At 49.3% G+C, this 12,600-nt stretch overlaps 1 protein-coding gene across 1 annotated transcript in view; it reads left to right on the top strand.

Moving 5' to 3' along the window:
* The window catches only part of adgrl3.1 (adhesion G protein-coupled receptor L3.1), a 73,157-nt gene extending 61,938 nt beyond the window's left edge, over positions 1 to 11,219 (top strand). The window contains exons 16-24 of the mRNA XM_067250311.1: positions 513 to 553; positions 2,001 to 2,067; positions 3,521 to 3,612; positions 5,421 to 5,589; positions 6,260 to 6,439; positions 6,865 to 6,961; positions 9,064 to 9,192; positions 10,029 to 10,046; positions 10,196 to 11,219. Coding sequence (XP_067106412.1) covers positions 513 to 553; positions 2,001 to 2,067; positions 3,521 to 3,612; positions 5,421 to 5,589; positions 6,260 to 6,439; positions 6,865 to 6,961; positions 9,064 to 9,192; positions 10,029 to 10,046; positions 10,196 to 11,109 — 1,707 coding nt within the window. The 3' untranslated portion in view covers positions 11,110 to 11,219. The remainder of the gene's footprint in view (positions 1 to 512; positions 554 to 2,000; positions 2,068 to 3,520; positions 3,613 to 5,420; positions 5,590 to 6,259; positions 6,440 to 6,864; positions 6,962 to 9,063; positions 9,193 to 10,028; positions 10,047 to 10,195) is intronic.
* Positions 11,220 to 12,600: the final 1,381 nt, after the last annotated feature.

Raw genomic sequence — 12,600 nt, 5'->3', positions numbered from 1 at the left:
GGAGGGTGGTGTGGGAGGGAGGTGTGGGAGGGAGGGAAGCAGCCTCTGCAATGGTGGCCTGAATGGTGGACTACAACACGAACAGAACATATAAAACAACCGAACAGATCAGAAAAGAAGAGTATAGAAACCGGAAAAGAACATTAGAAGAGAAAAAAAAACGAAACATGACTGGAATGGAAGAGAAATCCTTTGGGAAGCGATCCACCACGTAACCCTTTTTCCATCCTCCCTGCCTGGACCTCACACCATCTCAAGGGGGGGTGTTCAAAGTCCACAGTAACTCACCAACTCACTAAAGCATGCATAGCTCCAGGGACACCTCAGGGAGCACCACCCTCTCCCCTTCAGTTCACATTACAAGCTGCCTCCTCAGACAGCTCCATCGTATAGGGTTCCTGACAGGTATTGGGCAGGATGAGGAAGGTATAGAACCACATTGAGGGCACATAGCACTGATTGTTAAATGATTCAGAGCTCTCTCCGCTCACCTTGTCGCACGCCCTGTGTAGCGGAGGCGTCCGGTGCCCTTGAACATGGCCGCCTTCACGCCGTCAAGCACCACCCCTCCCGGATCAATATTTGATGACAGGGCCGATCATTTAAACATGAGAGTCTGAATGCCTTGCAACATATGAATAATAAGGGTAGCCCATCTAGCGGTTAGCTCGCAAACAAATACTTTGTCCTAGTCCAAGACAATAGGGTTGGGTGGCTTCTGGTAAAGTGCTGAAAGAATTGACTTGGGAGGAGCAGCTAATGTGTGTGTGTGTGCGTGTGTGTGTGTCCCTACCCTATAGACTGGCCAAAGAGGCCCTCAGTAAAACAAGGGGCCAGTGACTGAGCCCTGAGTATTGATGGAAAAGACAGGGCCATGGTCAGGGCCTCATAAACGGACCCTGCTCTAATGTAGCGGAAATGGAAAGATGAATAATTGAACCGCGGGTCATGAATCAGTCGGCCATTTGGGCCCTGCTGTTAGCGACTAGTCGGGGTCTGACCGTGCGACGGAGGATTCGTCCTCTGTTCCCTGGGGAGCGATGCGCAAAGGTGTTTGGGGTACGGAGTTTAGCATGTGTTTGATGACAGTGTTTACCACCAACTATAACCTTGTGGATGGTGGTGTGCATCGTGTGTGGTGTGTGTCTGTGTGTGTGTGTGCGTGTGTGTGTGTGTATGTGCATGCATTGCTTGCGTGTATATGAAAGAGAGAATATGTGTGTGTTTGTTTTTGTGTGTTTGTGAGCCTGTGCGTGTGTGTGTGTCTGGATGCGAGTGTGTGTGTCCATGTGTGTGTGTGTACACATACTCCCTTCAACTCCTTCCACCTCAACACAGTCATTTTCCCACGCCATAAATAGCTGTAGTGAGGGCTGCACCCATAATTCAGTATTCAAATGCTCACAGCGATGTCATATTTCTGCGTCCTGGAGGACGCAGCTGTGTCATATATCTGGGCCCTAAAGGGGCGTGCTGGCGCTTATTTATTTATATCAGGTGCTCATCCTTCTCTGTCGCGCCCTCTGGGTTTGATGTATGTTGGAGGTGTGTGTGTGTGCACCCTGTCTCCTGCCCCCCTTCTCGCTTCTTCACCTCCTTCTCTCCGTCCCTCTCTCCTCCTCCCCCACTCCCTCCATGTCAGACGCAGTGCCGTACAGTATGTGCTGTGTGCGCCTCATCTTTTCCTCCCCCTCCTTCTGTCTGTGTGTGTGTGTGTGTGTGTGTGTGTGTGTGTGTATGTGTATGATGTATGTCCTGTCTTCTGATGGTAAATCCCCCCCAGCCTCTCCATCCCTCAGCATGTCTGAGGCATGTTTTTAATCCTCACCTCTCCCTCCCTCTCCCACCCTCCTCTAATGTATGCTCCCTCCCCTCCCCCTTCATCTCTCTCTCTCTCTCTCTCTCTCCATTTCTCTTTTATGTCGCCCTCTTTCTTTTCTCCCTCTTCCCCTGTCTCTCCATCTCCCTCCCTCGCTCCATCGCTCTCTCTCTCTCCATAGGTGCTGGCTGCGCTTGGACACATACTTCATCTGGAGCTTCATTGGCCCTGCCACTCTGATTATTATGGTGAGGCGCATACTCACACACACGTGCACACGCACGCACGCATACTCACACACACGTGCACACGCACGCACGCATACTCACACACACGTGCTCACGCACGCACGCATACTCACACACACGTGCACACGCACGCACGCATACTCACACACACGTGCACACGCACGCATACTCACACACACGCACGCACACACACAGGCCTACAATACATGGCGTTCTTGCAGGCAAGAGAGCGGGCAGGAGGTGCAGAAATAACTCTCCACCAGGGAGTGGAGGCGTGTGTTGACACCTGGAGGCCTCCGTCTGAGGGATTATGTTCACGTGTGTGCAGGCCGGGCACACATAGAGGCAGGCTCAACCTGGCAGACTCACCTGCACGGCTTATCTTTTCAATCCTCCCTCTCTTTCTGTTTGGCGAGGACTGCTTTTGTCTTTCTTCAATCCCTCGTTAGTGGTCAGCCCCCCCCCCCCCCCCCACCCCCCCCCCCCCCCCCCCCCCCCCCCCTACGGACGCACACGCAGACTGCCACCTACGCCTGCTGTTGTCACAACGCTCCGTTGTTAGTCATAGAGAGACAAGAATAGAGGGGGACAGGATGTGGAGATGGGGAGGGAGGGAGGGAGGGAGGGAGGGAGGGAGGGAGGGAGGGAGGGAGGGAGGGAGGGAGGGAGGGAGGGAGGGAGGGAGGGAGGGAGGGAGGGAGGGAGGGAGGGAGGGAGGGAGGGAGGGAGGGAGGGAGCAGGGGGGGCAACTGTGGGAGCGAGAGAGAGAGGGATAGAGGCTGTGTGGTACAGGCAGAGAGGGAGTGGGAAAAAAAGATGGACTGTGAAAGAGAGTGAGAGAGAGAGAGAGAGAGAGAGAGAGAGAGAGAGAGGAGAGAGAGAGAGAGAGAGAGAGAGAGAGAGAGAGAGAGAGAGAGAGGGAGAAGGTAGTTGGGAAGCACCTAGGACATTGGGCCAATTAGATGAATGTCAGCATGTATACATCCAGCTCTCGGCTCACCTTAGAAATGTCAGGCAAGATATCGCTGCCCAGCTCGCCGTGAGACGGAGTGGGAGGAAGGACTGCATGACGAGCCATTAGACACATACACACTCTCACACACGCGCAAGAAGGCTCTCAGACACATACACACTCTCACACGCGCAAGAAGGCTCTCAGACACATGCACACTCTCAAACACACAAGCACTCTCACACACACGCACTCAAAAACGCGCCCTCAGAACTGAGGATTGGACACACACAGCTAGATGAACACCATGTGACTACTCATCATTAGCCAGTCTTCTGTATGTTTACATGCCTATTCAATTTACTCGCAGCAGACAAATCAATAAAGCATTGATCAGTTCATTAAATAATCAGTCAATCTGTATTTTCAGAGTGGCATCTTTCTACCTGAAGGCTACTGTTGTTAATCTTAGGTGTGTGTGCCTGTGTGTGTGTGTTTCAGCTGAACGTGATCTTTCTTGGCATCGCCCTCTATAAGATGTTTCACCACACGGCCATCCTCAAACCAGACTCTGGCTGTCTGGACAACATCAAGTAAGTGTGTGTGTGTGTGTGTGCGTGTGTGTGTGTATGTGTGTATGTGGGTGTGCATGTGTCAGTCACTTTCTCTCTTTTTCTCTCCCTCTCTCTCTCTCTCTCACTCGTTCTTTTTGTCATTCTGGTTGTGTCTCCTCATCACCATCAGTCACTTAAGCTCCAGAGCTATGACATAATCACAGCTGGACATTACAACTGGAACCGCTAGCCAATCAAAGGAGCCCAGTGCCCTCTCCCTGGATGGTTCCAGTTCAAACAAAAGTCTCAATTTAACTCAAACAAGATGGCCGAGCTGAGGCTTTGATGGAAGGGAGCAGCCCAAGGTCTGGATTCTGTTTGGCTTGAACTGTTTCTGACATCCGTTCGTCGTGTTCAATAGTGATGTGTGTTGATGAATGACGAATGGAAGTCAGTTGGAGTTCAGGCTAACGAATCAAACACAGAGATAGATTATGATGATGATGATGATGGGACACTGATTTGGCTGAGAACACTAAGATCTTTGTTGTTATGTGTGTTCTGTTTTAACCAGATGCTGGAGACTGGAAACACTGTGAAATTTGCAATCTGTGTAAATTCATCCATTTTACCCTCCATGTCTGGGATTCTAGTGTTGTTGATTTGTTTGTTGTTTCATCACCACGTCTTTCACATTTTCCTTTTCTTTGCCTTGCTTCAGTTTCTCTTTGTATCTTCATTTCAGCCATCATAAATACTGTTTGTTGAGGATTGGCTCGGGTAAGGCCACTCTCCAATCAGAATGGTTGCCTTCCAGGGCAACATTCTGATTGGTGCTTGTCTTCTCTTCTGTTTGTCGATCCCGCCCATGTGACTGTGCTGCCCCCTATTACACTCGTCAGCCAAACTTGACTACCACATTATTTACCCATAGAAAGCTTTCCTGGTCTGTGATTTGTGATATTTAAAAACCAACAGAAATGTGTCCTCTAAAGGTTATTTGAGGGAAGTGAGATAGAGAAGTGATAGAAAACACGGGGTGGAGGGAGCGAGGGAGGGAACATGGGCAGTGATGGAGAAGAGAGGGATGAGTCTAACCTTTATTGAAGAGGGTCGTCAAATGGGTTTTATGAGAAAGTTATGTCTTGTCTCAGTGGTGCCACAGAGTCACATTCAATCAATCTCTTCTCTCTTCTCTCTCTGTCTCGCTCTCCCTCCCCGTTCTTTAGCCTTCTCTCTTCTCTCTCTGTCTCGCTCTCCCTCCCCGTTCTTTCGCCTTCTCTCGCACTCTTTCTCAAATTCTCACTCTTTCCTGCTCCCCTTCTCAATCTTGCTTACTTTCTTTCTATCTTTGTCAGTCTCTCTCTTTCTTCCTCCTCATCCCTTGCTTCTCTAGTCCACCTGATCGCTGCCCAGTCAGCCAATCAAATTAATGGCCATCATAGCGATTGTGACAGGCCAGAACCAGTGACCTTTAGTGTGAAATGGCATTTTTAATGGTTCTAATGCCCTCCACTTACAGACCCGGCCACACACAAACACACAAACACACACACACACACGAACATACCCGTTGTCCTTCTCCTTTAGAACAGTTTGTGGTCAGCCAGGTCAAAAACACACTGTGTTTCCTGTAATCCTGCCATCCCCTCTCTTTGCTCCTCTCTTCATCATGGGTCCTCAACATGCCCAGACACCCCTCCTCAACCCCCCACCACCCCCACCCCCCCCCCACACACACACACACACACACACACACGCCTCCACATTCTCAGGGATGCAAGCTTACCCCCCCATGACATCATCCTCCTACGGTAAAGGCTCATCTCCCTTCCTCCCTCCCCCAGGTCCTGGGTGATTGGAGCCATCGCTCTGCTGTGTCTGCTGGGCCTGACCTGGGCCTTCGGCCTCATGTACATCAACGAGAGCACCGTCATCATGGCCTACCTCTTCACCATCTTCAACTCTCTGCAGGGCATGTTCATCTTCATCTTCCACTGCATCCTGCAGAAGAAGGTGAGAACCCCCCAAACACACACGTCTCAGTAGGGTCTCTCTGGGTCCTGGTCCTGGTCCTGGCCCAGAGAAATATAGCAGGACTCAGACTAAAATAAATTGTTTATTACTTTAGTGTGGCCATGGTCCCATGAAAAACTGTTTTGTCTCTGATTCATGCATGTGTGTGTGTACGTGTGTGTGCGTGTGTGTGTGTATGTGTATGTGTGTGTGTGCCTGGTCACGAGGTCAGGTGTCCAGAGAAAGCCCAAGCACATAGCAGGAGATTTTCTTTGGCAAAACCTCACATCTACATCTCCCAGGATGCTTAGTGTTACCCTGACCACAGCTGTTTAAATAGAAAGCATGTTGCAACACCGTTCCATGTTCAACTATGTCGTTAAAAAGCAATTATGGTTTTATTTGTTCAGACTTGATTGGGATCTCGATCCGGTTATATGTACAGTGATATGGAATATGTCCCTATAGGAATGAGATTTGGAAGGGAATGTAGTTTCACTGTTCATTACAATTGGCCTAAGCTTGTGGGGAAAAGATAACATCTAATGTGTGTGTGTGTCTCTGTGTGTGTGTGTGTGTGTGGGGGGGGGGGGGGGTCACATCAGCCTAACTCCCTCTCCCAGGTCTACAAGATATTTGCTAACTAGTGTCTGTTTTTGTGTCTGCACAGGTGCGCAAGGAGTATGGCAAGTGCCTGCGCACACACTGCTGCAGTGGAAAGAGCGTGGAGACGTCCATGTCATCGTCCAGCAAGGCCACCACATCCCGCGTCCCCGGGCGCTACTCCACGGGCTCCCAGGTGAGCTTGCCAGCGTGCGCCGCCGGACGCTACTCGACCGCCGACTCCCAGGTGAGGCCCCTGCCCCGGCGACACAGCCGCACGACGCCATGAGAGAGACTCGGGGAGAATGCAGCCTTCACTGAACTGACTGAGTGTTTGTTTGTTTGGTTTTTCTCCCCTGTCCCCACTTCTCTGACTGCTGTTGACTTTCTCTCTTGCTCTCCTTCTCTCTCTCTCTCTCTCTCTCTCTCTCTCTCTCTCTCTGTCTGTCTCTCTCTCTGCTGTACTTTTCCATCTCTCTACTTCTTGTCACTCGCCCTGTCTCCCATCCTCCCACTCCCTCTTTCACTCTGTCTGTCTCTTGTCTTTTCGACTACTGCCTCTCACTCTCCCTCCTCCATGCTCCTCACACTACCTCCTTATCATCCCCCCCCCCTCTGCCCGCGCCCCCTCACCCCCCCCCCCACCCCCCCCACCCCGCCTCCCTCCTCCAGAGTCGTATAAGGAGGATGTGGAATGACACCGTCAGGAAGCAGGAGTCCTCCTTCATCACTGGCGGTGACATCACCAGCTCTGCCACGCTCAACCGAGGTAAGCACGCCCCCTGGGGGTCCCACCCCTTCCTCCTCTTTTCCTCCTAGGGAGTCAGGTGGCTGAGCGGTTAGGGAAGCGGGCTAGTAATCAAAAGGTTGCCAGTTCGATTCCCGTCCGTGCAAAATTACGTTGTGTCCTTGGGCAAGGCACTTCACCCTACTTGCCTCGGGGGGAATGTCCCTGTACTTACTGTAAGTCGCTCTGGATAAGAGCGTCTGCTAAATGACTAAATCTAAATCTTTACCATGACCTCTAATCTGCCCTTTGAGACCAGGGAATTAGGACTGAGATTAGACATCTCGCTCAAACTGAGTTAGACTAGAAGTAGGATTGGATTAGGACTGCATTACTCTGCTTTCCATCGCTGAAGGGATGTCCACTCTATGTGTGTGTGTGTGTGTGTGTGTGTGTGTGTGTACCCTCTCATGTAGGGTAATTATTTGGGGGAGATAACATATGAGTCTGGTCACCTCTAATACAGGGTAATGAGGACACAGACTTATTGATGGAGCTGCCATGACTCTCTCACACACATGCCCACCTGCACACACACACACACACACACACACACAAAGACACACAAGCATGCGTACACTCACACACACTCAGACACATACACCGGTCTCTAAATCTAGGTGTGGTCCCCGACACTAATAAGCCGTTAGTATGACAGATTGATACTAATGCACACACTGTGTGTGACAGAAATCTGAGTGATCACACACTTAGCTGGGCAGGCCAAACACTTTCCCCTCTATCTGTCTGTATCTCTCTCTCTCTCTCTCTCTCTCTCTCTCTCTCTCTCTCTCTCTCTCTCTGTCTCTCCCTCTATATATAACTCTCTATCTCTCTCTGTGTCTTTCTCTCCCTATCTCTCTCTCTGCATCTGTCATTCCCACACACTCTAATGGTAGCAGTTAAGAGCTAGCTCGGACTCCTACAGGGAGACATCAGCTCTGTGATGTTTTAAATGGGCCCATAGAGGAGGTCCGATTGCGCTCTTTCCATAAGACACGCCGCCAAATGACACCAAAGCTCATTGCTGATCCCAGACGGCAGCCTGCGACTGCTCTGCTCTATTCAGATCCGGGATTTCCCCCTGCTTGTCCTCACTTCCAGCTCGCTCTGAAATGAGCTGCTCTTTCTGTTGCTCCAGCCAAACAAGCCAACATTTCAAACACTGTTCAGTGGGATTATTACGTTGACCTCCAAAAGAATTGAGGTGCTTGTGTGGGCGATGAGTGGGTTTTCTGGTGAGTGTGCAGCCAGATTGGGCCCAGAGAAAGCAGCGTGGATAATGCTGATGTTAAGGAGCAGCAGGTTCCCTTTGTAGAGCAAGATGTCCAACATGGCTGAAGGGAAGTAGAGTGTGCGACTGTGCAGTTCACTAGCCCTCTCTCCTGGTAATGTGTGTAAAGTCAAAATGTGGTCTGTCTTTTACCCAAGGAGCAGAAAAGCACAAGGAACATATTTGTCTCCTTGTTGCCTTCTGTATAAGGGACCCTGTAGTCATGTTCAAATGTATTGTATTGTTCTGTACCTCTCTCTCTCTCTCTCTCTCTCTCTCTCTTTCGTTTTCTCTGTCTCTCTCTGTCTCTCTCTCTCTTGTTTTCTCTGTCTCTCTCTCTCTCTCTCTCTCTCTCTCTCTCTCTCTCTCTCTTGTTTTCTCTGTCTCTCTCTGTCTCTCTCTGTCTTTCTCTTTTTCTCTGTCTCTCACTGTCTCTGCCTGTGTGCTGTGGCTGCAGACTGAGCTTGTTTGATTTACATGTCTTGTCTCTCTCCTTCCCCTTTGCTCTCACACACTCTCTTCATCCTTATTATCTCTTTCTCTTCACCACCCTCTTTTTCTCGCTCCCTCTGCCTGTATCCCCCTCTCCCCCTCTCTCCCTCGCTTCAATGCTCTCTCCCCCTCTCTATTTCTCTTTGCCTGAATCCATCCCTCCCTCTCTTTCTTTGTCCCCTTCTCTATTTCTTCCTCTCCCTCTCTCTCTCCCCCCTCTCTATTTCTCTCTGTCTGCCTCGCTCCTACCCTCCCTTCCTAATGTCCTCACTCTTTCCTTCCCTCTATCCCTCCGCCCCTGTCTCTCTCCCTGCACCAGGGGCCATGGCTAATCATCTTATAACTAATGCTCTCCTTCGTCCCCATGGCTCTAACAATCCCTATAACACTCTGCTGGGCGACTCTGCAGTCTATAACAACCCTGCCGTGGGCATGTACAGCACGCAAGGTGTGACTCACGCTTCTAGAACCTTCTAGTGTCTTAGAGAGCATTCTAAGAAGACAAGGTTTTTTTTTCGTTTTTTGACATTTGTGTTCCCTTCTTTGGGGGGTATTTTACAGGGCTTAACTGTGCATGGTTTGTAGGTTTTAAAATGGCCGCCACCCATTATGCTTCTGTCTGCATGTTTGATGTACTGTAATGGCTCCCAGGTGAGGCAACCAAAGATATCGGGATATGCAGCTCATGCAAGCCAACAATTGGTCATTCCTGATTTGCTGGAGAGGAGTGTATAAAGACTTAAACAGTGTATAAAAAAGTATAGTTACAAAGTATTTTATTGTTAGTCTTATAAGAAGCAGATTCATCTAAATCTTTTGGAGACCTCCTGGGAGGCATGAATCTTTGAGGTTTTTATGATTTTTTGCATTTCTCAGTTTTATGTGCTTCCTGTTTCATTCAGCTTTTTTTGTGTGGTACCTGTTGTGTCGTGTATCTGTCTAGTTTAAGAACATACTGTATTTATTTGTGGTGAGTTTAGAAGAAGGTAGTTATATCACAATTGAAATAACTAAGCTTACTCAAATCAGTTATGAGCACTATAGCCCAAAGTACACTAGAAAGGATAAGGAATTTACAGTATCTGTATTTGAAAAGGAATATATTAATAATATTTTTATTAAACGTTTTTATACCATGAAAGTAATTCTGCAACGAATCACAAAAATTCTTATTTACAATGGCAGGCTGGCAATAACTGTGGTTCATCTTGTTGACCTGTATCTGTGTGTTTTCTGTGTATGCTCACTGTGTGTTTCTCTCCTCTCCTTCATGCTGTCCCATAGCCTCCTATAGAGACACAAGTACGAGCCTACTCACTCTACCCAACTACAACACCACACCACTATGCTAACGGACACCACTTTTCTGTACTCATGACTTGGCGGCATAATGTTACTTTGCAATTGGCACTGGACATTGCTGATCATTTTGCTTTGTTGTCGTCATTCAGAGGGAATGCTGAACAACGCCAGGGACTCCAGCGTTATGGATACGCTCCCGCTCAACGGTAACCACGGCAACAACTACAGCATGGCGAGCAGCGAGTACCTGAGCGACTGCGTCCAGATCCTGGACCGCGGTGGCTACGGTACCCATGGCAACCACAAGGAAACCACTCTGGAGAAGAAGATCCTCAAGGAGCTGACGTCCAACTACGTCCCGTCCTACATGAACAACCACGAGCGCTCCACCACTGAACGCAACCACAACCTGATGAACAAGCTGGTCAACAACAATGTGGGCAACGGCGTGGGCAACAGCGGCGCCGGCGGTGGCGGGGTCAGCGTCGGGGTGGGTGGGGTCCAAGACGACAGCCCCATGGTGCTGGACAACCCGGCGGCGTTCCCCCACGAGGAGAACCTGGTCCTTGACATCATCCGGGAGGAGTCAAACGCCCCCCTCCTGCCCCCCAGGCCCCCGCCCCCCGACAGCCACGGCCCCCACAGCTTCTCCCGCCCCCGCCGCATCCCCCAGGAGACCAGCGAGAGCTTCTTCCCCCTGCTGACCAACGAGCACACGGAGAACCACTCGCCCAATCACAGGGACTCCCTCTACACCAGCATGCCGGTGTTAACGGACCCGCCGGACAGCCAATGCCAGGTGAATGGCCTAGCGGACGCCGACGGCGAGGGCTCCGCGGAGTTGCAGCCGTGCAAGAGTGCCACGGCGCCCGAGCTGGACGACGTCTACTACAAGAGCATGCCCAACCTCGGCTCACGCAACCACCTCCACGAGCTCCACAGCTACTACCAGATGGGCCGGGGGGGCAGCGACGGGTACATGGTGCCCCCCAACAAGGAGGATTCCGATTCGTCGCCCGAGGAGCCCCCCTTGGACCCCTCCCACTTGGTCACCAGCCTATAGACCAATCAGAAGACCCCCAACTGGCGGCCACCCCCACCCTCATACTCAACTTCCCTATATAGTGGTCCTTCATTGTTGACTGACAGTTTGGGATGACCTAAAATGACTAATACACCTTGTGAAGGATTGTGAAGGATCTTTTGGAACAAGGGAATGAAGGGAAGCTTTGCCAGGGTTAGGTAGGAGATTTTTGTAGACTGGAAGTGCTCTTGTGTGAACGGCATCGTTGGCCCTCAGAAACGCAAGGACCAAGGGGCTCTAAATGGAGTTCAGATGTCTTTACTGTTAAGACATTGTTCAGTAGAACAAAAAGTTGAGCTTTGTAGTTTTCTGTTCTACAGAATGTGCCATGATAATATAGGCATGAACTACACAGTGCCTTGGCCCTTGCCTTTTTGATATGCTGAAATATCATAGGACAGACTGGAGCGGCTTCCAGTCAGATAGATGTGATTGGACAAGACTAGACTAAATGGTCCAAGGAGCATATTTGTGAATATCATTGGGAAATGGAACTATATATATATATAGATATATATGTGTCGCTTAACAGGGAAGGAATCAGGTAAGGATGGAAAGAGAAGGCCTCTGTCATTGTACTCCTCTTGCTACCGAGCCCTTGAACTGTGGACTATGATCCTGCAAGCCCTAGTATGGAATTCAAGCAGATCGTAGCTTAGTCCCCACTATCAGAACACAGACCCAAACCAAACCTGTGGACTATGGAGTTCTGTGTGCCTCACCGTGAAAGACTTCAACATGGATGTGTCCTTCCTTTCCAGAGGGTCAAACAGGAGGCAAACAGGAGGTAGTGTTCCTCGTGTACCCGAGACTTCCTTAAATGAACCGGCCAATCCTACTACCTGCCAATCAAGTGGGGTATATGTATCATAAATTCTCACCCACACACACTCTTCTAAAATGTGGATTATTAGATGAGCGTATTCCCTCTCTTTGTGTCTGCTGAGGAGAACTGTAAATACAGCTACATCACCCGGGCTTCAGTAACATCCCCAAGAGGTGAACTGACTTCTCCCTCTGTTCCATTGAGACAAACCCAAGGACTGTGGATCGAAAAGAAACATTTGGATTATTAGAATTTTTTGGTTATTTTATCTTCTGTAACAAAGGTCTGTTATTTGAGGATCATAAAGTAATCACACAATTTCTATGTATTGTACAGATTACAGATATGAGCATAATGACTGACTATGCGTTTAATTATTTGTTTTTTGTTTTTATGGAACTGTACTGGTAAAGATAATATGGATTAGTTCAGTTCACTAGGTTACCCTTAACTAGTCTGCTGGTGCACCAGTTTAAAACAACCAGTCTTTTTAGACTTTCAGCAAAAACAGAGCAACATTGCACACAGACACACAAACACATGTCATTCTGGTTGTTATAGGATGTTGTTATAGCAACATTACTATCACCTATATTTTGAAAACCAATTGTAACTATATATATATTTTTTACCACTTTGTAGAT

This window comes from Osmerus mordax, chromosome 14 (assembly GCF_038355195.1).
Source record: "Osmerus mordax isolate fOsmMor3 chromosome 14, fOsmMor3.pri, whole genome shotgun sequence".
Classification (NCBI taxonomy): Eukaryota; Metazoa; Chordata; class Actinopteri; order Osmeriformes; family Osmeridae; genus Osmerus; species Osmerus mordax.
This window is presented reverse-complemented; position numbering and strand designations above follow the sequence as displayed.